We start from the raw sequence: 24762 nt of genomic DNA on the forward strand, positions 1-24762 counted from the left end.
CAACAAACTTGATTAGGGATTAGCCACCCCAAGAAACCAGCCCTTTGCACATTGCAAAGTTTGTCAGCTGAATGCCTCCATTAGGAAATGTGGGTTCGAAATTTCTCTGTAGAATTAGCACAGAGTGAGTATTAAACTTAATTCTGGCTCCAGATCAAAGCTATGTTGTAGAATAGTCTATTATAAATAATTTTCCTTGATATCTTGTGACTTCATGGATACACCCAAATACAAATAGTCTTTGACTTCGAATTTCTCTGTAGAATTAGCACAGAGTGAGTATTTTTAAAGAGTGGATAGAACAGCTATTTTGCACGGAATTAAACTTAATTCTGGCTCCAGATCAAAGCTATCTTGTGGACTAGTCTCTTATAAATACTTTTCCTTTGGATTCTGCCTGATGTCTTGTGACTTCATGGATACACCCAAATACGAATAGTCTTTGACTTACAACAGTTTGTTTAGTAACTGTTTGAAGTTATGATTACACTGAAAAACTGACTTATGGCTGTTTTTCACACTTACGACTATTGCAGCACTTCCATGGTCACATGATCAAAATTCAGATGCTTGGCAACTGACTCAAACTTATGACGGTTGCAGTGTCCCAGGGTCATGTGATTACCTTTTGTGACCTTCTTTCAAGCAAAGTCAATGCGGAAGCCAGATTCACTTAACAACCGTGTTACTAATTTTACAACTGCAGTGATTCACTTAACAACGGTGGCAAGAAAGTTTGTAAAATGGGACAAAACTCGCATAACAAATGTCTCACTTAGCAATATACATTTTAGGTTGAATTGTGGTCGGAAGTTGAGGACTCGCTGTATGCGCTTTAATTTTCAACAACAGATACGGTAAGCAAAACTGTGGATAATGACACAACAAAATATTGAGCATCACCTCTTTCTCTTAACGTATTGCTGTTGTGTACACCATGTTTTGTTTTTCCTAACAACAATGCTTCAGTGGTAGCCATCCCCTTTTTCTGGGATATTTTCCATGTACCACTCTAGCTCATAAATATTAAATATTTTATTTTTTTATTTATTTTATTTGGTTTGTCAATTGCTTACAAGATAATAGGTATAAGTAAAAATATAGTTATGAATACATGCATACATATAAGAAAAATAAAAGAAACAATAGGACAGGGACTACTTATGCACACCCCCTACAGATCTCTTAGGATAGGGATGAGGTCAATAATAGACAGTCTAAGGTTAAAGTTTTTGGGGTTTGGGGAAGAAACCACAGAGTCAGGTAGAGTATTCCAGACATTGACCACTCTGTTGCTGAAGTCGTATTTCCTGCAATCAAGTTTGGTGCGGTTAACCGTGAGTTTGTATCTATTGTTTGCTCTTGTATTGTTATGGTTGAAGCTGAAGTATTCATTGACTGGTAGGACATTGCAATGTATGATTTTATATACTATACTTAGATCGGACCGAAGGTGGCGTAGTTCTAGGTTTTCTAGGTCTAGAATTTCAAGTCTGGTGGCTTAAGGTATTCTGCAACGAGTAGAGGAGTGGGGAACTCTTTTTGTGAAATATTTCTGGACCTTCTCAATTGTGTTAATATCAGATACATGATGTGGGTTCCAGACTGATGAGCTTTATTCGAGTATCGGTCTAGCAAATGTTTTGTATGCTCTAGTTAGTAGTGTAATATTACCAGAGAAAGAGGTACGTAAGATTAGGTTAACAACTCTTAATGCCCTTTTGGCTATGTAGTTACAGTGGGCTCTAGCACTTAAATCATTATAGATGAGTACTCCAAGATCCTTGACAGAGTTTGGATCATCAACAAGGTCTTGACTATTCTGATTTTTTTGCCAATATGTAAGACAGAGCATTTATTTGTTGAGATTTGAAGTTGCCATTTGTTTGACCATTCTGATACATAGTTGAGGTCTTTTTGAAGGGTAGCAGTATTGTCTGTGGGTGTTGAATAGCTTTACATCGTCAGCGAAGAGAACGCAATTGCTCTTAATATGATCACAGAGGTCATTTATGTAGAGTATGAAGAGAGTTGGTCCTAGAACACTACCTTGGGGGACACCACTGTTGACAGGTACAGAATTTGATAGGACACTCCCAATTTTGACCATTTGTTGTCTGTTTGACAGGAACACTTCTATCCAGTTATGCAGGTGTTCAGAGATACCGTAAGATTTTAATTTTAGTAGTTTGTCTTGTACCACTGATTCAAAGGCTTTACAGAAGTCTATGTGGATTGCGTCTATTGCTTTGCCCTGATCTTGTTGTGTAGTCCATATGTTTTTGCAGTGTAAGAGTTGCAGATTACAGGATAGTTTTTTTCTGAAACCAAATTGTTTATTAGAGAGTAAGTTGTTTGTCTCTTAAGTGGAGGATGATGGATTGGTTAATAATTGATGCCATGACTTTACAGGTGACGCAGCATAAAGAGCTATTTTGCAACGTTCTCCTTTCCAAATACTAACCAGGTCCAATTCTGCTTAGCTTTTGGAAAATAAAAAGTGGTGGCAAGAGGCCTTCAGTCTCTACATAAGAACATGGCTTTCTTTTCTTCACGGTACAGATGACGCTCACGTGAAAAACAAAGTGCTTAGAGGATCCGAACGTGCTCTCAAACGAGCCACTGTAGAGAGATTCTGCTTGTTTATGGAACAAATAGTAAGGATGGAAAGCCAGCATTTCCCAGTACTCCGCGGCGAGCAAATCGAACACGGAACATAATACAGGTAATCCACGCTCGTCCTCTGCAGAACTTGCTCCCCGACCCAACCGCGCGGAGAGAAGAAGCGTCTCGCCCGCCACCGCCACTCTCGCGAAAGCCCCGTTGGCTCTGCGGAAGAGCCGCGCTCCCCGCCCATTTCGCCTGGGTGCTGGAGCCAATCCGGCAGCGCCCCATCACCCGCCCTCAGTTCGGCGCCTCGGCGATTGGAGCTGAAGGGGTGGCGAGCGCTCGGGAGCGGCTTCTTTTCCTTGTCGATTTCGCTGAGAAGGGATGGCGGTGCCAGGCGCGTCAGGGAGGATGCTGTCGCGGGAGCGCCTCTCTGTAGGACTGACCCTGCTGGTCCTCCAACTCCTCTTTGCGGAGCTGCCGTGCCCGGCTGGAGCCAGCGAGCTCTCCAAGTGGGAACTGCCGCTGCCCATGGTGAGCTCACAGGGCAGCCCACCCCGCCACGCCGCCCTTTCGAATGGGCAGGGCGAAGAGGAAGGCAGGTGGCCTGGATCTGAGGGGGCTGGACGCCCCTGTCCAGGACAGGGTTGCCGTGAGGGTCAGGGGGTCTTTTGTTAGGCTCGGCCACCTGGAGCCTTTCCATCTTCCCTGTCAGCTTCCTGGGAAGCTGCCTTCTGGGATGGAAGCAGTTTGGGCAAGCTTGCCGTTTGTTTCGGTGTCCGCTTTGACACGTCTGGACAGGGTTTTTGCCTCTGTTTCGATTTTTAATAACTGAGATTGAATTGGTTCGTCGGGAACTATCCATTTTTCTAAACCCTGCCATGTGCGTGTGAATGAAATAATCGGGGAAGCAGGCCCTGAGCTTCCCAGACATTATTATTATTATTATTTTATCTCAACGCTATTACCTACAGAGATGTGGGGTAGGAGATTTGGTTAAAGAGGAAGAAGATCTTGCGATTTTCGAAGACTAGAAAGGAGGCAGTCACAAAATTCTTCCAAAAATCTGTTAATAAAGAGAGTGTGTTTCATATTTTATTGCTGAAAAGATTAATCTAGCAGCGCTAATGCTGATGACGTTTGCAGAAAGATTTTAGCATTTACTTCTGTTTTATTCATGGGACTGCCTGCTATGATAATCTGGGAGTTTCCCCTATCTTAATTTCTCACACAAAAAGTGGTAAAAGAGTTGTATACTGAAAGTAATTATTACTGGTATCTGATAACAAAATACTGGAACAAGAGGGTTTCAGGCCGCTAGTATGGTGAAATATTAACTAAAAGGTGGTTGGCAGACTATCTGAGCCCTTATCTGTTTTGCATTTCAGATAGTTTATTTTCCTTGCTACAACCTTTGTGACCTATGTTAGGCTCATTGTGAATAATTGGCTCAGAATAGCAGAGAAAAGGGGTCAGAGTGCAGATTTGAACTTGAATATTAAGATGTTTTCAAATTGACATTTAATGAAAGCAACGTGCACTTTTTTCTCTTTTGTTGATTGTTGTTTGTGTGGGGAAAAAAATTATGGAAAATTTACTGACTGGACCTTCCATTGCAAATTAGGCAAGCAGTACAGAAAAATCATATTTGGGGGTATTCGAAGTACCAATCAGATCATGCATTTGTATATGTTTAGCAAATCTTCAGTTTTAATCGGGTGCCATTTTTAATACATTGCATCTACAAAAATCTCTTCCCACTAAAGGATCAAATATACCTTGTATTTTTCTCAGTTCTCTTAATTAAAAAAAAAGACTTATTCAGAGTTTAACTGAATAATTCAGTTTTCAGTGGGGCTTACTTCTAAGAAAGTATGAATAGAATTATAACCTCAATATGTGTAATAATGGGTATTATAAGAGAACTTTAGGCACTCCAATTCAGTGAAGCACTTATGGCATAATTTCATTTGAAAAATCTTGTTAGCGAGTGATAGGTTTGTCTAAGCTACCCATACATTTTTAGTTGAAAGGAGATTTTAAACCAAACGTGGGGTTAATCGAACTCTGCCTCCTTTTTCATTTAATATACCATCACCTTCCATATTTGAAAATATTTCATACAGGCATATTTCTTAGTTTTTGACAGTAGCAACCATAAATTTTAAATATGGCTCATCAAGCACTAAATAATCAGACAACACACATGAATGATTGAATGATTCTGTGTAGCCTTATCTATTTCTTTATTAGTTTGTCATAGTTATATGATCGCTCATCTTACAGACAAGTGACTCTGGGAGATATTCAGTAAAGCTTATATTTGCTTTACTGTATGCTATCCAGCCTGATGACACTAGCAGATTGTGAGGGGCTTCTGGAAAGTTAAAAGGGATGATGAGGTTAGTGTCACTTCAAGGGAAATAATGTTCCATAAAGAGGGGCCACAGCAGAAAAGGCCCATCACTAGAACCTAGTGAAGCTTAGCCAATGGGACCCAGAGTATCAGGCTGGCTTTTACATATTCTTCTTTCATTTTCAAGATGTTCTTTAAATCTTCCATGCTTGAAATAATCAGAGTGCTGTAGATTTCTGGTTACTTACATTTCTCCCTGCAATTTTAACTCAAAATTCTGCTTTTTTCTCATGATTAATCATGTTTTTCTCAATAATCAAAATCTCAATAGTTGCCCAAATGTTGTAAGATTTTGTATTCTTACTTGAAATCTCAAGACTTTTGGCATTCCTGCAGACTTTGGCAATTACAAAGAGTGTTTATTTATTTTAGAATTGTACAGATAACAACTGGAATAGGTATGTATGCAATGTCACTCATAAGTGCCAGATTGCTGATCTTTAGCTTATATACTGGTTGGTTAAAAGCTGCGGATAATGCTAAAGTCTTCCATATAATAGAAAAGTCAATGCTTTAAAAATTAAGTAGCTACTTGAATTTTGGGGAACACATATCTGTCTAGGACTATTAAGTATACAGTCCCCCACAATATTGATGAACTTTCATATCTAGATAGTGATTCTCTTTATTTCCTTTCTCTTACAGAAGACATATTTTCATTTTGGAAAAATTCTCTTTAGCAACACTACTATTTTCCTAAAGTGTAAGTACATTCATACTGCACCTTGAAGTGTAATATCCCATTCTTTCGTAATGACTATGTTAGAGACAATGTGTGATTTAGGATGACTTAATGACTTGGGCTTATAAAATTGCAGAGGACATCTTTTTATAAATCTCCAACCTGTTTTTCCGTGGTTGAGATTACAGTTTCAATGTAGTTTCACAAAGGAATCATAATATAATGGGGATGAGCTTCTATACCAGTAGACCATGGTCTAATCATTTAGTACAATATTCGAACATTTCACTAACAGCTGTGACTGGCAGCTTCATAGGTGAGAATGATTGACTTCGTAGTATGTTTTTTGTTTCCTGTGATCTTGTTTAAAAATGGTCGTGTAATATGAAGTATAACTTCATGAGTGTATTTAAATGATTTGTCATTAGTAGAGAGATATTATGGATTTTGGATCATATATTAGAGTGCCCCCAGATTGGATGGCAAAATTCCAAATGATCGCTAGATAACAATAGAGACACACATCTTTGTAACTAAATAAAGACTGACTGACACTTATATGGAAGTAGGTCCTATCTATTCAATGGGAGTTAGTTCTTAGTAGAACTATATAAAATTCTGGGTAAAAGTTTACATATGTGCCTGGTCATTTTGAATGCAGAGGCTCACTAACATAGGGGGAAATGGACTAGAAAATTAAGCAATGTCATTGTGAAGTAATTATTTCTTTTCAAATACCTCAGCGCTAGGAATTACTGGAAATTACTTTTTGTTTTCTGGCCTTGTAACACTATTGACTAGCTTTATAAGGCTGGATTGTAAAATTTAACTGAAATAAAAAAGTATTTCCTCTTACATTTCTGTAAAAAATTGACAGGACTGTTTTCATACTTTCCTATTAAAATGTAATAACATATTGATAATAATTATAATAATAACCTTGGCATTTTATTATTAATGATTGGTATGAGATTCATGCAGTTGGTAAAATGAAACAGTTCATGTAATTTTGTACCATAATAGAGATGTACAATATTTGCATCTGAAGCAAGAAATGTACTTTGGATGTACTTTGGATTCAGTTAAGCATGCTTCTTGTATCTGCCTTTGGTACAGCTTCTTTAAGGAGTCGATAACAAATAAAGCAAGTTTCTGCATGCTGTATACCTACAAAGCACCTTTCCTGCTTTGAATCTGGATATTGCATACATCTAGCTGTAATAAATGCTTTATTTATTAAGGTGACACAAAATCCATGTTACTTTGGTAACAGTATTTCTTACATATTTTTCTTATTTGTTTAGTTAGTGGCAATGAAAGCGCCTGTGATCCTTCTCAAAGTTACATTGTACGCTGGTACTTAAGATACTCCTATTGCTACAATGAAGTCTTCAATTTTGGGGTAAGAAATTGGTGTTAAAAAGTAATTTAACTTTCCACATTATGATCCACATCACACTACAGGAAAATGTTGCTGACCCTTTATGTAGAGTAGAGTAAAGGCATTTCCGTTAGTTTTGTTTGCTTTTCTCAACAGTTGTTTTGGCTAGCAGTTCTTAATTCATCATACGTGAGCTATATGGGAAAAGACTGCTCTGATACATTTGGAAAATGATGATGTTTGACTTTGCCTATGGTGTACTAATATCTAAAAATATAATTAGCTCTTAGAATGGCAATCGATATTGACAATTATGAACATGGACTTTTTTTTGCTTTCCAGTTTCTTCTAAGTAGATCTTTACTCTTTTGTATGTATATATGCCATGTTTTTTTTCAGAAGGATATGCAGATTTTTGCATCCACAAGCCAAAAAGAACTTCAGAATGGGTATGGGAACTCATGTCAGCACCTCTTCATTTAAAATACACTGACTTAAGGAAGTCTTTCTTTCTTTACTGAAACATATTTTCCGGGAATTGAACAGCTACTATAAGAAAGGGTTAATATGTTTGATGTATGCACACTTGCCTGCTCTAAAGTATATTTTTGGTTTTAGATTTAATGTACTGTATTTGTTTCTCAACAATGTCAAGACAGGAGTATAGAAATTGTCCCCATATCATTAAATTATTTGTATATTATTTTCTAATATTGTCTCCCCTAACTGAGACTTTTCAAACCTTAAAGAGAAGTCTTTCATATAGTGTACTGTTTGCTTTCTTTAATTGGAGATGCTCTGAATCATTATTTATAGTGAGAAGCATTGTTATGTTTGTTTTCAGTTTTTTGTTTACTGACTTCTATTTCCCTTGATATATCAACTAGTTCAAATCATTGTCATGTGTCTTGACAGGATGAACAGGCTAATATATATTTTCAAAGCATTTCAGAACAACATCCAGGTTGGGCAGGATACTACGCTATGTCTGAACTCTCCTTCCCCAATTGCAGTGAGCTCCTCAAGCCACAGGTATAATATGGGAAGAGTGCAGAGCCTATGGGTGGGTTTATTGAGAAGTGCATTGTTAGTTAAATCTTAATTCAGATGAATCAAGGCTACAGTGTATATGTATGTATGTGTGTGTGTGTGTGTGTGTGTGTGTATGTATGTATATATATATATATATATATTCTTAGGTTTTCAGGTATTTGTATGTGGATCTTTGGTTATTCGGGTTTTCTCCTGCGTAAAATTGGAAGTATTTTGGTGACGTTTCGACAAAATCTCATTCGTCATCTTTAGGCTTGTGTCTTCGGCTTTGTGCTTCTTCTCCAAGAATATATATATGTTCTTCTACTGGTATTTCTCTATTTGTCTGAAAATCCACATCCTGCTTTTTCCCCCCAAGAACATATTTGAGATACTGAAGCATATGAGCTTTTCAGGAGGTGAAATAAAACATTTACATTTGTAGATGTTTATGCTTGCAAGATTATTTGGATCTGTTTGATTTGTATATTAATACGTCTGAGCCCAAGAATTATTACTAAAAGTACTGTATGCATGTCATAATGATATATTTATATAGCAAATATGTTACAGATGTTTCATTACCCATCAGTTAGCACTGATGATGTTACTGAGTTTAGGTAATGAAACATCTGCAAGAAAACAACCAAGCTCAGAGAGACCCCAGGGGTGGGATTCAACCGGTGTTACCACTGGTTCAGTGATTACGTTTTGCAATACACCTTAAGCTGTGCCGCCCGGACAGTTGATAAGCGCTGAGTGCGGGTGCGCAGCATTTGGAAAACCACTTTTTTCCTGCTTTTTCAACCTCAGCTGTGCCGCGCAAAGGAGCTGAGGTTGAAAAAGCAGGAAATAAAGGTCAGGTAACAGCCCAGGCGGGCGGGTGGGCCAAACAACCGGTTCTGTGTCTGCTGCTCTTCAGAGCTACTGGTTCTATAGAGCAGGGCAGAACTGGTAGCATCCCACCCCTGAGAGACTCCCTCATTTTATCCCTGAGCTGCAAATATTCTCCTCTGTAAAATGTATCATAACTTCTTTCCTGAAGTGACCAAAACTAATTTATGATCAATCCCTTTCAAAATCACTTCATCCTACATAAATTGTCACCATATGTCTAATATATTTAAGATCAAATTGTCAGTAATCCAGAATTGTGAAGCTCCACTGCATTGTCAGCATTGTATTGTTTCAGATTCAGCCTAATATATCATACATGCTTCTGTGATTGTATTAATGCCCATTGATTGATTCATTCATTGCTGTGTTTGTTCTTGCTTATTATCTGCTTATTATCATCTTTTCACAGCAGATTTAAAAATTGTGCAGCTTTAATATGACCCCACAAGAATTAGATAAAATATGGCTAGGAGAGGAAAAGAAAACAATTAGTAAAACATATAAATATCTTTTGGATTACAAATTAAAAGAAGAAAAAGTCACAGAATCTATGATAATTTGGGCTAAAAACGTGTATTGAATTAGATAAGTGGGAACACATCTGGCAAACAAATTACAAATTAACCATGTCAGTCTCGTATAAAGAAAACTTATATAAAATGGTTCATTGCTGGCGCCTACCTCCTGCGAGACTGGCTAAGATGTTCCCCAACTTACCACCCAACTGTTGGAAATGTAACTATGCTCAAGGAACATATTTTCACATGTGGTGGACTTGCCCATGTGCTCAGAAGTTTTGGAGGAATATTAGAAATTGGATTTTAAATATAACAAAACAAAATTTAAAACTTGAACCTGAAACCTTTCTGCTAATTATGATAGATTTAAACATGGAGAAAAATATCAATATTTAATTTTGCACATTATAACTGCGGCCAGAATAACCTACGCACAAAATTGGAAACTGTCTTTCATTCCTTCAGAGGATATGGTAATTAAAAAATACATGAATGTGCTGAGATGGATAGCCTAACCAAATTGTTAAAAAATAAACAAGATAGTGACTATTATGAAATATGGAACATTCGGTATGATTGGTTAAAGAAAAGGTAATATTTGATATTTGGATAAGTTATGGAAATGACAGAAGACGTGCATTTAATCATAAACTATATAGAGAAATTAAAACATTAAAAAAACGAAGGAGTTATTGTAACAAGGCAGATCACGTCAATGATAAAGATAAAGAAAAAAAAATTAACCATTGCTCAATATACGCTGTAAAATGTATGTATGTATGTATGTATGTATGTATGTGTGTGTGTGTGTATATATACAATATATATATACAATATTATATATATATTATATATATAATATAATATATAATATATATAATATATAATAATATATAATATATAATATATATATATATATATATATATATATATATATATATATATATATATATATATATATACATATATAATATATAATATAATATAATATAATATAATATAATATATATATATATATATATATATATATATATATATATATATATATATATATATATATTGATTTGTCTGTTTTAAATGTATGTCAAATAAATGTTTTTTTCTAGAATAATTTTTTTTAAAAAAATAAATAAATAAAAATCTTCCATTGTCACTAGTTGACCCCGATTGGAGAAATAGGTACTGTAGGTCTGTGCAGAGACTGGGTGGAGGCTTCTTTAATTTTTAAATGCCTGCCATATACAAAAGTTGAAATTGGGAAGGGTGTTCCTGGTCATCCTTGTTTTACAGTACACATTTGGCTGTACACATGATATATTCTATAACAGAAAAGGATTAGGAGAAGTGGGCAAAACATGACCGCAGCAATTGATCTATTCATGGATAAATCTGGGTCAGTCACTGGGACAAGACCAACCAAGGTTCTGAGCTTCTGGACTTGTGCTGGAGCCCATCCTCAGGAACTTCTCTCTCTCTGGTGACATTCCCTGATTGGTTGTAAATGCCTGCATGGTAGAATTGTCGTGTCATCAGATTTTAGAATATACACATGAACATAAAAACATTTATTTGTCGAATTCAGTTCTTTGTAGCCCTTTTTTGTTGTAATCTCATTAATATAATACCTATTTGCTATATGCATGTATATACAATGTAACTAAAAGCATTGTTTATCTTTTATTAGAATTTCTACAGTGAATTTGTTCATCCAGTCCTCTTAGGCAGTAAAGAGGTATTTTTAAAAATATTTAAAAATAATGCTTGCAAAATTTTGATTTACAAATATATTTTTGGGCTTTTGATCAAATCTATTTTTTCCTTAAATAGGATGGGAAAGAGAATGGAACAAACACTACTGTAGTAGAGAATTTTGTAAGTATGTGAAAAGCATGTATGTGGAATGTAGTGGGCACTGTTATATTTGTGTTTGGTTAAGTAACTGCTGTTTGCACGATTCATTGACTACAGGAGATACATCCTGTAACTTCTGTACTTCCTGCTTCCCAATTAAAATCAATAGATGTGAATGTTTAATGTTGACAATAAAGAACACGTAATAGAACAACACAACTTATATTGTTTTGTGGTTCGGGTTATATCTGATTTCCTGAAGTAATCTTGTTGACATAGGAGAAATGTGTATTCTTTGAAATCTTGCATTGTGTAGTGACTTACAATAGTGTGTTTGTTTCAGGCAATGAATGCTGTAATGCAAACATGGCAAGATGGGCCATATATCTTTATTCTAAAGGTTGATAGTTTACCTTCAAAGGATGGAGTGAATACTAAAGGAACACATGAAGAATTGCCAAATGTTATGGCTCCTTCCGATCAACCCAAAGCACCATTAATCAGTGAGCCCTGTGTAGTTCATTTATTTTAGAATTTTGCCTAAACACTTAGATGTTACATGCTAATGTTTAAAGGTATGTCTTGGAGTTATAGTTTTGCTTGGTTAGATATAGAAGGGGAAATAAGCAAGAGTTTTTGTTTATTTCAAGCCAGACTATAGGCATTTATATGTAGCAATACCTGCAAATTGCTTTTCCCTTGTTTTCTCCATGTAAGACTCCCTTTTATCTCTGACCAAGAGAAAACATCCTAACTCAATAATGAGATAAAGAATGTACCCAGGTTTTTAAAAATGTGATGTTTATAATGGAGTGTCTAGAAAAACCTTGGCAGTCTATTGCACCATAGACTGGCAATAATAAGAGAAATTTTCATAGTGCCTTCGGTTTATTTTTAACAGACTTTTAAAAGGCAGCAAAAGAAAATACCATAGCAAGTAAAAGGGCACAAAAGGGAAATCAAAATTACTATGTGCTTGGAATAACTTTCAAGCAAACAAGCAAAACTATTTGTGGGGCTTTTAGCTCAGTAAAAAAGGTGAGGTGGTAAATTTTATTCTGTTAAGCATGGTGAGAAAAAAGTGAATATGATGAATTTTTCTTACCTGTACTTCAGCATTGGGAAAAGTCACAGGGAAGTAAGCTTAGCAGTCACTTGCACAGTTCGTAAATACCCCCCCCCTCCATCTTGGGAATATCTAATTCAGGTGAATAGAGAAAAATTCCAGATTCCAAAATGTATGTATTTAGTAATGAAAATACATTATTTAGCCTGTGTGAACGTGGAACCACAACATACGATGATGATAATCACCTATTCAGATGGTTTTAAAATATTACCTGAGATAAGGCTCTTGGTGGCTAGTATACATTAGACGTATAATGCCACTAGTGTCAGAGGCAGCATGTGTTTGAAGTTGCTGCCATTGGAAGAGCTCTGTTCCCTTGTGTGTTTCCCATTGACATTTACTTGCTGCTTTGAGAAACGAGATGCTGTATTTAAAAGGTACAAAAGGGCTACTATCAAGCAGAGCTATAATTCTATAGTCTTAATTTCTTGTTCTTTTCCATGGTTGTTTTCTGACAGTGACTGTGGAAGTGATTGGACCATATGAATACCTTTCTCTAGCAGATTATCCTCTGATGACTGTAAGTTAATGCAGTTATTTGCTGTAAAGTATGCTTAGTTGGATTCAAGTATAAGCAAACTTGAATATTAAGCTCACAGAGAGCTAAACACATTTTTACCACATCTGATATATATATATATATATATATATATATATATATATATATATATATATATATATATATATATATATATATATATATTAATAAGACTGGCAGCTCTAACTCTGCTGAATTTTGTGATCTATAAAACCTATAAATGAATTTTACTGTTATTAAATTTAACTGATAATTTAAATTTAACTGATAATTAATTTAAAACATTAAAAATTATATTAGTATCAGAATTAAAGAAATCTAGGAGGAATCTATCTATATAAATAAGCAGCTAGAAAAGTGCAGTTTGCAATAATCCTTTAAACTGCATCTCATTTTTCTTCCTCTAATAGTTCTTCATGGTGATGTGTATTGTATATGTGTTGTTTGGCGTTCTGTGGTTTGCATGGTCAGCCTGCTACTGGCGGGATCTCCTAAGGATACAGTTTTGGATTGGTACAGTTATCTTACTTGGAATGTTGGAGAAAGCTGTATTTTATGCAGAATTCCAGAATATTCGCTATACAGGAAAATCCGGTAGGTGTGAAAAACATTTTTTAAAGTATGCCAGTATATGAATTATTTTCTATTTATATTAACTTTTTCTATCTAGTGATAGAAAATACTTTCTGTCATCCTTTCTAGGTCATATCTGTCAAATGGAAAATTGTTAGAGCATGCATTAAAACAAACAAAAATATTTCTGAAGTTAATTTTTCATCAGCTCACTCTCTCAGTGCAGGAAATAATAACTGACTGAGATAAATATTCTAAAAATTAATTCAAAATGAGAATGATTAATTCTGTTAAATGTATTTCATTTTTAAAGAATTTAAGTATAGGTCTCATATTTTCTGTATTGTTCTAATGTTATTCAAAAGACATGTACTTTCCCATTTATTTTTCTTTAATATTCAGCCTTTCTTAAATTAATATTTGTTGCAGTACAGTGCAAGCATTAAATGCTAATCAGTATGTTCAGGAAGTGTCCTGTCTGTGTTTACTTGCAGTCCAAGAGGCACTGATCCTGGCTGAGCTACTTTCGGCATTGAAACGTTCCCTTGCTCGAATTCTTGTTATCATAGTGAGTCTGGGATATGGCATAGTGAAGTAAGTAATCCTTGTGCCCCAATTTTTTGTGACATGCTTGGAATCCCTCAAAAGCTTTTCCATATGCTTTATTTCAGGGGTCGCCAACCTTTTGGACCTCAGGGACCACCAAACTCATAATTTTAAATCCCAGGGACCACTAACTAGTTCTGTGGGCGTGGCCTAATTTGTGGGTGTGGCTTGGTGGTCATGTGACTGGCTGGGCATGGCTTATATGTAAATATTATAAATATTTATATAAATATTGAATTTTTTATAAAAAAGAGCAACTTTTACTCAAAATCAGGCAAAGCAGGCAGGCAGATTGAGTTGCTCACAGAATCACAGATTCATTCAGAGATCTATCTATCTGCCATTGGCTAACTCAGTCTGTCACATCAAGTTTGCTTGCAAGCAAACTCACAAAATTAATTCACAACACACCATGCATGTAAATATTGAATTTTTTATAAAAAAGAGCAACTTTTACCCAAAATCAGGTAAAGCAGGCAGATTGAGTTGCTCACAGAATCATTCAGTGATCTATCTATCTGCCATCAGCTAGCTCAGTCTCAAATTTGCTTGCCGTGAGTCTGCACTGAATTTGCTTGCAAGCAAAACTTCAGTCCTAAGGGATGTTCGGCTGTGCTGAGCCGAAGATCTAAAGACTAGCTAGAAAGCAAGAAATCCAACCATTTCCTGCTTCCTAGCTAATCTAAATCTCCTGGCACAGCAGAATAGATGATGGTCAGAAAAAGGAAAAATAGCAATTTAGCAGGCAAGTTTGCCGGGTAAGGAGTGAGTGGGCGGGGAGGGTTCCCTTGGACCATGTGGGCGGCGCAGCCTTGTGTTTCTGCGCAGCCTGGATTAATTGCCTTGGAGGTTGCTCTGGAGGTGAGATTTCACTGTGGCCCACCAAGATTTTCTCACGGCCCACCGGTGGGCCATGGCCCACCAGTTGGCGACCGCTGCTTTATTTGCAATGATTAAACCACAAAACATCAACCTTGCTACTAGCTTTTCAAGGAGATACATTCACACAGGCATCACATCTTGCAAAGAGAGAGAGAATACCTGAAAGAGTGATCTGAGAGGATCATTAGGCCTCTTCTCCAGGAGGAAATTATGTTATTTTTTTCTGCTGTTTCTTTTGGTAGGGAAAATGATTTAGGATCAAAACATTTTTGAAAACTCTGAAATACTCTCTTTCCATCTGGACAATCCTGAATATTTTTCTGTGCCATAATGATCTGGGGGCAAATGTAGAAAGAACTTCAGAAGTTTCTAGAAACGAGTGAAAGTAATTTACTTCTGGAAACTGCTGAACCATCCCCGGATGGCAAGATCTGGGTGGAGGTTCAGCAGGGTAAGAAATAGTGGTATGTTGATTGATTTTGCACGTTGCACACTTTGAGTGAGAACAACATTGTCACTCGGTCCATCTTTGTTTGTTCTTTAGTACCTCTTCTGAGGAGAAGAATATATGATGCAGAAATTAGCAGGTTGTATGTCGGCAGCCTGCTTGAGATAAGTTGACCACATTTGTTGAATTTGAGATGTCTCGCTAAACATCAGCAAAGTTAGAAAAATAACAAGAGAATTACAAATATTATAATAGCAGGCTCACATTTCCTTGATGAGAAATGATAGATAAGTAAATGAAATGTTATTTGAGAAACCAGTCTGTGCTTTCACTTTCTTTTAAACTTCTTTTATTCCCAATTGCAGACCTCGCCTGGGAGTTACTCTTCATAAAGTAATTGCAGCTGGAGCCCTTTATTTGTTATTTTCTGGCATGGAAGGGGTCCTCAGAGTCACCGGGGTTAGTAATCACTTGTTTCAGACTTTTGTATCTCTCATATGCATGAAACTGGTAGGTTTCACTTGCTGCAAACAAGTTTTGTATTACATAAAATTTGATGAATATAAATGGTTGACATTCTTGATGGTGGCACCTGTTTTATGGAATAATGTCCTCTCCGCAGCAATAAGTTTCTGTTGAGTTTCAGAAATAGATCTTTTTTTATTGGCTTTTCTCAGCTACTGGTTCTTTTTTAATGGAATGTTTTTAATCATTTTAACCTTGTTTTTGGTCCTTTCTATTTTGTATTTATTAAAGAACATTTTTGTGCCCGTTATAAGTTGCTTTTAAATTTTCATTAATGAAGTGGATAATAATTCCTACTCAGAGGAATGTAAAAGAAGTATTCCTTTTTGTAATTCCCTGGGCTATCAAATATTGGACTACCATATTGTTAGTTTGTATAGTTGAACTCTGCTTCTTGGCTCCGTTAACATTCCTAACTCAGGGTATCTAAGAGATGAATTTTTGTGGGCCACATGGCAATCCCTGGCCTTATCGTTATTTCTCCATGTTGTTCAGTGTAAACTATGTACTGTATATTAATTATTGAGTTTTATTTTGTATCTGGTAGGACTATTATTCCTTGTTCCTATGCTGATCCATGTTTAAAAATCCTATTTATTGTATTTGTCATATAAAACCAATTCTCTTTCTACTGCCTTTTCAGTCTTTCCATGGTGTTACAGCCGCTGTAGCTAACTTCGGACTGTCTATCATTGACTCCTGTATTATTTATTGGATATCCTTTCAAAAATTGGGTCATGTTTCTAATTTATATCATTGCAATATGTATCCTGGATTTTTAATGGATCAGAGTATTTTAAAAACCAGTTAACAAATAGTTAAATTATCTAAAGATCACCCTGTCCCTCTTTTTAGGATTCAGCTTTAGAAAATCAACCTTATAAAAACTCCCTTTTTATGACCCTGTAATCCCTTAATTTGGGGCATGATTTGCTAATAATGTGAGCAATAAAAAGAGGACCCATCTCACAAATCTGAATATCACCAGAGTATCTTCAAGGTGCTTTTTCAAAAGGAAAATGGACTTTGTGTTTGCTTGAAGACTTTTCACTTCTCATCTAAGGAACTTCTTCAGTTCTGAGTGAATGGTGGAAAATGGAAGGATTTATATTCCTCGCAGTCATCTGGTCGTTAGCACTCTTTCTGAGAGTCATTGAGGCCACTTGCACTATTCAGGTGACCCTGAGGGTACAAATAAACCTCCAAGTGGCTTCAAAGACTCTCAAAAAGAGTGCGAATGACCAGATGACTGCAAGGAATATAAATCCTTCCATTTGAAAAAGCACCCTTGGGACAACCATAGCCTGAGAATCTCCATAGACATCACCAGAGTTTAAGTCCCATTCTCAACTGTATACTGCAGTTCAATTGATTTCAATACAATTTGAGACTATTTTGCTTTTCCTTCAACGATGCTTGCTGTAACTGCTTAGTTTATAGTGGGTTGTATGGTCTTTATAATTGATGTTGTCCTTTTAAAACAGTTCAGTTTTATGCATCTATTCAATAATATGCTCAAATAACTTATTATTCATCTATCTATAACATTATTATTATTCACATGTCTGTAGCATTGCAACTTATTTATTTTTGCTCCCTTGCATTGTTGGTATGTTGGTAGAAAAATTTGATAGTAGATTAATGGAAAGAGCAAATTGTGTATAGGAGTAAGTAATTTAAGTTAGTGGTTTGGTCCAATAGTATTAATGTGCTGATGAACCAGTATCTTCATGAGAGAAAAAATCACCTTTCTTTATCTTTCTGCATACCTTCCAAATTTGCTCTGAAACAGTAGAGCAATCTTTAGTATATTGATGGAGTGCAAGTTAAAATCTTGGTCCATGAGCAAATAGCAAATCATGTGACATGCCAATTAATGCTATTTTTAAACATGTAAATTTGGATGATTTTATACAGTATACTTTTTGACAGTTCAAATATTTAACATCCAATATCTTAATTAAACTATTAAGGGCAAGGTACAATGCAACTGATATTAGCAGTTTAATTTAATATTGGAAGCAACACATTTATGATGCTTCAGTAAGAATAAAAACAAACATACACATCTAAAGCAAAAAAAACCATATAGTTCCAGTTACAGTGAAATCACCCATCTATAATTCTGTTTGATGCTGAATGATTATTGCAAATTTCTGGTAGTACGGTAGAAAAATTAAATAGAAATATTTTAAGCATAACATGGTTACACTAGCCTCAAATGAAAATCCTACAATATTTTGATAGATTGTTAGGACTGATTTCACAATAAATGAGCTGTGTTGCAGCTGGGTAGTGACAGTAGAGTTTGATTTTTGCCAATAAGAGCAAAATTTGGATAGAAAGTCTCTACATTCTACTTATATTTTTCTTCTTGACTGCTAAATCTGGAAGTGAGAATGGTTTGGAGGGAACATTTTGTGGGACAGGGCTGTGCAAAAGTGTACCAAGCATGCAAAAACCAGCTTCAAAAATGTCAGTTTTGTCTAAAACGTAATCTATTTAATCTTTTGAAGCACATATTAGGGTGACAAATTGCAATGCAACTGGAAAAGAGGGATATTTTAATAACATGGTTATGTTACCTTGGCAATAAACTGTCAGGAGGTATATGTTGGCAGGAGAACCAAAATAGACAAATCCACTCCACTCTCCTACTTTTTTTTTAACTTCTTGCTGTCACTTTCTCTGTCTCTCCCCCCCCCCTCCCCCAATCTAGGGCTATCCTAGAAAAAGGTAGATAATTCTAACCAGAGGCTGTTGCTTGCAGAATTTTATTATTAGGCCTTTAATTAGGCAGGCCTTCCAAAATGTTGGTGGCTGAGAGCATCTACAAACCAGCGAAGTCCACTGGGTGAAAGAGAGTGGAGATTTGAAAACACCTTTACCAGATGCCCTCAGGGTCCTCACATTTTGGACCTACATCCTGTTGTCATCATCTGTAGTCCAAGGTCCTCATACCTGCCATCCTTTCCTTAGCTCTGGCAAGTGACATCAACAGAAAGCAGTAGGTTCTTTGTTGGTGTAGGAAGATGGGTACATGTCTTAACATGACTCTGTTTCCCCTTTTCACCCAAGGTTAATTCAACCTTTTGTAGATCACAGGAAATATTGTGCCCAGTTTCAACTCAGGCAAGAAGTACATATGTTGCTTTGGCTGTACTAAAAAATATTTTAGATGCTCACTTCTAGTAGCCTGTTTGTTCCCTACGAGCCAATGATTAAAGCAGGAAAGTGTTTAGAGAGCATATTGTTGGCTCATTTAGCATATATGAGCCATGGTGGCACAGTGGTTAGAGTGCAGTACTGCAGGCTACTTCTGCTGACTGCCGGTTGACTGCAATTTGGCAGTTCAAATCTCACCAGGCTCAAGATTGACTCAGCCTTCTGTCCTTCCGAGGTGGGTAAAATGAGGACTCAAATTGTTGGGGGCAATATGTTGACTCTCTAAACCACTTAGAGAGGGCTGTAAAGCACTGTAAAGCGGTATATAAGTCTAAGTGCTATTGCTATTGCTATCTGTTCCAGCAGAGACCATTTCTTATTTTGTAATGGAAACCTAGTGACTCTGCAGCTTTAGAACTAAGATAATCCTTCTGAACATTTATGAAGCTTCTGCCTTGGTCAACTCCTCTGTGGTTATGAAGCTTATAAAACATATATTTGCTTTTTTAGAGGTGACCCTTAGCCACACAGTTTAATAGGAAGCTTTGTAATGTGCTTCTGGTCACTTTGTAGAAATACTGCTCTAGGACATTCTTTCCTATCAGCTCTCCTTCACACTGATAGAGAATGAAAGTTGTGCTTATTACTGAGAAGTGTAATTCCAGTCTGCAGAAAATGGAGCTAGCAATGTTGCCTTCTGCTCAGGGAGGTCAGGTTGCAGCAGTGATGTTTTGGGGTTCTCAGCATATTTCTCCTATTTGTTCATTCATTATTAATTATTGCAGTTTCTTTTAGTTATGGGTCTTATATACAGGTAGTCCTCGGCTTATGACCACAATTGAGCCAAACATTTATGCTGCTAAGTGAGACAGTGGTTAAGTGAACTTTGCCCCATTTTACGACCTTTCTTACACAGTTGTTAAGTGAATCACTGCAGCTGTTAAGTTAATAACACAGTTGTTAAGTGAATCTGGCTTCTCCATCGACTTTGCTCATCAGAAGGTCACAAAAAGTGATCGTATCATCTCAGGACACTGCAACCATCATAAATATGAGTCAGTTGCCAAGCATCTGGATTTTGATTACATAAGCATGGAGATGCTGCCATGGCTGTAAGTGAGGAAAACGGTCATAAGTCACTTTTTTCAGTGATGTTGTAACTTTGAACAGCCATTAAAGGAACTGTTTAAGTTGAGGACTACATGTAGTTGAACTGAAATCCTATGACTGACAAGTACCCTTCAAAGGAAAAAATAAAATCCAATAAAATAAAAACATGTGAAATACACATATGTATATGAGATCTCTGTATATGCACATACACATTTACACACACATATACATATATAAAGAGAGTGACTGTGTCTAGATAGCGTTTTATATTAGAGTAATGTAATAACGACCTATTCTTTGGGAATACAGCAAGAAAAATGTGTTCAGCAGATAGTAAGGTAACAAGTCTATGCTTTCGGGTGCAATCTCTTCTCAAATCTTAATCTTTGTAGTCATGTTTCCTGACTCTTGATCTCAATGCCTTTTTCTCTTTGTCTCTCTAGGCACAGAGTGATCTTGCTTCCTTGGCTTTTATTCCACTGGCTTTCCTAGATACTGCCCTCTGTTGGTGGATATCCTTCTTCATTGGTTTATTGGGTGGGTTGCTAATTTATTTGGAGCTGGTTTTCATGGTGGGTGGCATTCTACTTTAGATATTCTGCCTGATCTTGTCATTATTGGATTGATTCCTCAAATATATCCCACGATTTTGCTCCTACCTACCTTTACGAGTTAGTGAATTTGAAAGTGCATTCCAAATGTGTTTGATTTCAGCATTCTGATCCTTCACTCAGCATGATAAGCGTTGAATCTCAATATATCTGGAAGGCAGCAGGTTGGGGAAAGCTATAGTACTGAACAAGCCTCATTGAGCTTAGTGGACTTTTTAGGTCAAAATGGTCATCGTTTCACTTCAAACCTGGTGACCAAAGAGGCTAGTGAAAGCTAAACCTTTTGCAGAATAATTTACACAATCCCATGCGGTCAGATAGCCCTCGACCTACAACCACAATTGAGCCCAAAATTTATGTTGCTGAGTGAGAAATTTGTTAAGTGAGTTTTGCCCCATTTTATGACTTTTCTTGCCACAGTTGTTAAGTGAATCACAAGTTGTTAAATTAGTCATGTGGTTGTTAAGTGATTCTGGTTTTCCCATTAACTTTGCTTGCCAGAAGGCCACAAAAGATGATCATGTGACCTGGGACACTGCAGCTGTCATAAAGATGAACCAGTTATCAAGTATCCAAATGTAAATCATGTCACCTTGGGGATGCTGCAATGGTCATACATGTGAAAAATGGTCACGTCACTTTTTTCAGTGCTGTTGTAATTTTCAACAGTCACTAAATGAACTGTTGTAAGTTGAGGACTACCTTGTAGTTAACCATTTTTGGAAGTACTCTTGTTGCAGTAGTAGGGTATATAACTGTAATCTGAATTTCTACAGAGTGTATCCAAGCCTAATTTAGGTACCCACCAGATATGCGGATTTCAGTAGTTGTGGTAATTGGGAATTCTGAAGTCTGAGGTTGTACATCACTCAGTTGGGAAAGACAACTGGAGGATTTTCAAACTTGGACTGGAAAGTCTCCTGTCTAAAATACTGGAAAGTTGCTGTTTGTTATTCAGCACAAGTAGTATTAGGCTAGATGGGATATGGTCAGATTCAATAATTTGATTCAACATTCAATAATTTGATTCAACTTATTTGACTTGGGGCTTTGTATGTTACGCAAACCCATCTAATTCTACTGATTATGTTTAAGCCAACCATGGTTTAGAATGAAGTATGAACCCATCCACTGTAAGGCAATTTACATTGTATTGGCAACAAGGGATAATGCTGTGCTCATTTTAGTAATCCTCCCCAGAGTTTGCACGTACAGTACTTGTCATTTATGCCAGAGATGGAACTCATCTTAGCATACTTCCTGTAAAATTGCTGAAAGTTATGTTCATAAGGACAATACTTTATACAGGCACCATAAAGTTTGGAAATAGGCTGCTACATGACTAATCTCTGTTCTATTAGTTCATATTTCATGCAAACAGGATTATTTATTATTTTTAATAGCCTTTGGAGCAATACCAGATCTATCTTTAATAACATTTGTGTCAGGGATTCAAAGCGGCAATTAATAAGTGAGACAGGGTTTAATAGTAAAATAGTTAGAATATGATTCAGATTTGTGTGAATTGGTTATTATATATATTATCATATATATTATTTCTCCATGATTAATTGGGTAATAATAATTGCTTAATTGGCAATGCCAATTAAGATCTGAAGAGAAGCTAGAGCACAATTATGTCATTAATGTATATATACTGAATTTTCCCTTGACTTTCTATACATATTTATCAGTTTAACTCAAACAATGAAACTGCTGAAGCTTAGGAGGAATGTTGTGAAGCTCTCTCTTTACCGGCACTTCACCAATACACTCATCTTGGCAATAGCAGGTAAATGATAGAAATTATTTCTAATTTTAAAATAAACATTGTTAAACCAGATATCATAGGGTACTTGGCATTTGGTGCTCAAGAAACATGTCTACATTTTTTTTGTAAATAAATAATCATGGTAGATAAAGGAAGGAGATTAAAGGAAATAAAAATTTTGCCAGAAGGGAGATTAAATATTGTGTTCCTATGACTTATGGATACTTGCCAATCTATTTCAACAAAAAATTCTTATTTCTTATTATAATTCTAGGATGCAGAAGTAAGTATTTTTGGGATCTTTGTTATCTCCTTAGGTTTATTGAACTGAATAGAAAGTTACGGTTAAATATTTTTTGTAAAACTGTTCATTCTTCATAATTTTTATTTTCAATGAATAAAGAGCAATTTCAAAGGAATCAGGCAGATGACCACAAGCATAATAGTATGAATTGGTTATAGATTATAAAAATAATTACATTAAAAAATCATTGAGTTCTGCAGTTTAATCTGATTTGTTAATATTTTGCGATATTTTTATTTTAAAAACATATTTTAGCATCTATTGTTTTTATCATCTGGACAACTTTGAAATTCAGATTGATGGACTGTAAATCGGTGAGTCTGTCTCTTTTTTGTCAGTTTTGCTAGTTAAGTAGATAGCTAGGAATTTGATAACCTTGTCTTAACTTGGAGACTAAGCTGGCTCAGACCCGGGTGGATGCAATAGAGAATATCAAGATCTGGGAAGGTAATAATATATCATGGGAGAAGTCAATGGCAAACAAAGACACTTCTTTATTGTTGCTAAGGAAACTAACATGGACATGAGCATAAAATCACTAAAAGTCAAACTTAACTTTGATTTTGCCTTGTTGAAAATGTTGGTTTTTTTTTTTCAAAAATAGAACTTTTTATATTTACTATCTTACATTAATTAACAGGATTGGCAAGAGCTATGGGTTGATGATGCCATCTGGCGGCTGTTATTCTCAATGATTCTTTTTGTCATCATGATTCTTTGGAGGCCATCTGCCAACAACCAGCGGTACTATACTTTATCCTATACTTTATAGTATACTTCACTTTATAGTATATATACTTCGTACTACAAATATTAGATATGGCAGGGGTGTCACACTCGTGGCCCACGGGCCAGATGCATCATGAGCTGGCCTTGCCCACATCCGGTTTAGCGGGGGAAGTCGTGATATGTCATGGGATGACGTGAGTTTGATACCCTTGGTCTAAGGCATGTGTTTATTGTTGCTGTCCAGTACTTTCCCTTTCAGCTTTAGATGCTACAAGCAATCTTAAATATATCACATGTTTAAAGAAACTAAAAATATTTTATATTAACCTGCTGAAGCCATTATTTGTAATTTTGCTTTCTAAAAGGTTTGCTTTTTCACCATTGTCTGAAGAAGATGAGGACGATGAACAGAAAGAGCCAATGCTGAAAGAGAGCTTTGGTAAGAAAAACATATCTCTGTTTTATGAATGCAACTTTTATTCTAAAAGGGCGTATCTGTAGTGCTATGTATTATCACTAGTATCTCTTTACCCCAGTTTAAGTTTTAATTACATATCATAGTTGCAGTCTTTTGTGGCACAAGGCAATTACAAGCAATTTTCTTGCATTTTGTTTCTAAGAGACATAATTTTATTTCATGGGATGGTTTCTCTAACCTCTGCATTGGCACTGAAATTCAAACAGCAGCTGAAAACATAGTTACATTTGAGTCAGACATTTATGAAATAAACAAGGCAGACTTGATTCTCACATTATATTGAACTGTGGTTTAATGACTGCATAATATGCCATTGGGTGTATCTGCACATACTAAGTTAAGATAAAAATATCACATGATTTACCATGTCATATGAATCAGGGAACAATAAACTTCTAAAGTTGATCTTACTGTTCAGTATGCAAGAAATATATCCTTATATCTTCATGAGAGCATTTGGATATACTGTAGAATGGAACAGAATAGGTTAAACCAGATTTCTCACT

The 24762-nt window shown here is 36.0% G+C and overlaps 1 protein-coding gene across 2 annotated transcripts in view; it reads left to right on the plus strand.

Moving 5' to 3' along the window:
• Window positions 1-2960: 2960 nt before the first annotated feature.
• The window catches only part of TMEM87A (transmembrane protein 87A), a 28621-nt gene continuing 6819 nt past the window's right edge, over window positions 2961-24762 (plus strand). Inside the window, exons 1-16 of one of the 2 annotated variants that reach the window (XM_026671033.2) lie at window positions 2961-3141; window positions 5669-5726; window positions 7010-7107; window positions 8002-8118; window positions 11218-11265; window positions 11361-11405; window positions 11728-11887; window positions 12972-13033; window positions 13462-13645; window positions 14119-14218; window positions 15926-16019; window positions 16729-16800; window positions 22658-22766; window positions 23305-23363; window positions 23690-23793; window positions 24144-24217. In XM_026671033.2, coding sequence (XP_026526818.1) covers window positions 2992-3141; window positions 5669-5726; window positions 7010-7107; window positions 8002-8118; window positions 11218-11265; window positions 11361-11405; window positions 11728-11887; window positions 12972-13033; window positions 13462-13645; window positions 14119-14218; window positions 15926-16019; window positions 16729-16800; window positions 22658-22766; window positions 23305-23363; window positions 23690-23793; window positions 24144-24217 — 1534 coding nt within the window. In that variant the 5' untranslated portion in view covers window positions 2961-2991. Of the gene's footprint in view, window positions 3142-5668; window positions 5727-7009; window positions 7108-8001; window positions 8119-11217; window positions 11266-11360; window positions 11406-11727; window positions 11888-12971; window positions 13034-13461; window positions 13646-14118; window positions 14219-15925; window positions 16020-16728; window positions 16801-20806; window positions 20876-22657; window positions 22767-23304; window positions 23364-23689; window positions 23794-24143; window positions 24218-24762 lie in introns of both variants that reach the window. The other variant, XM_026671034.2, reaches the window with a different exon arrangement.

Source organism: Notechis scutatus, chromosome 1, assembly GCF_049901735.1.
Source record: "Notechis scutatus isolate UNSWTSFEM ecotype Mainland chromosome 1, rNotScu1.2, whole genome shotgun sequence".
Classification (NCBI taxonomy): domain Eukaryota; kingdom Metazoa; phylum Chordata; class Lepidosauria; order Squamata; family Elapidae; genus Notechis; species Notechis scutatus.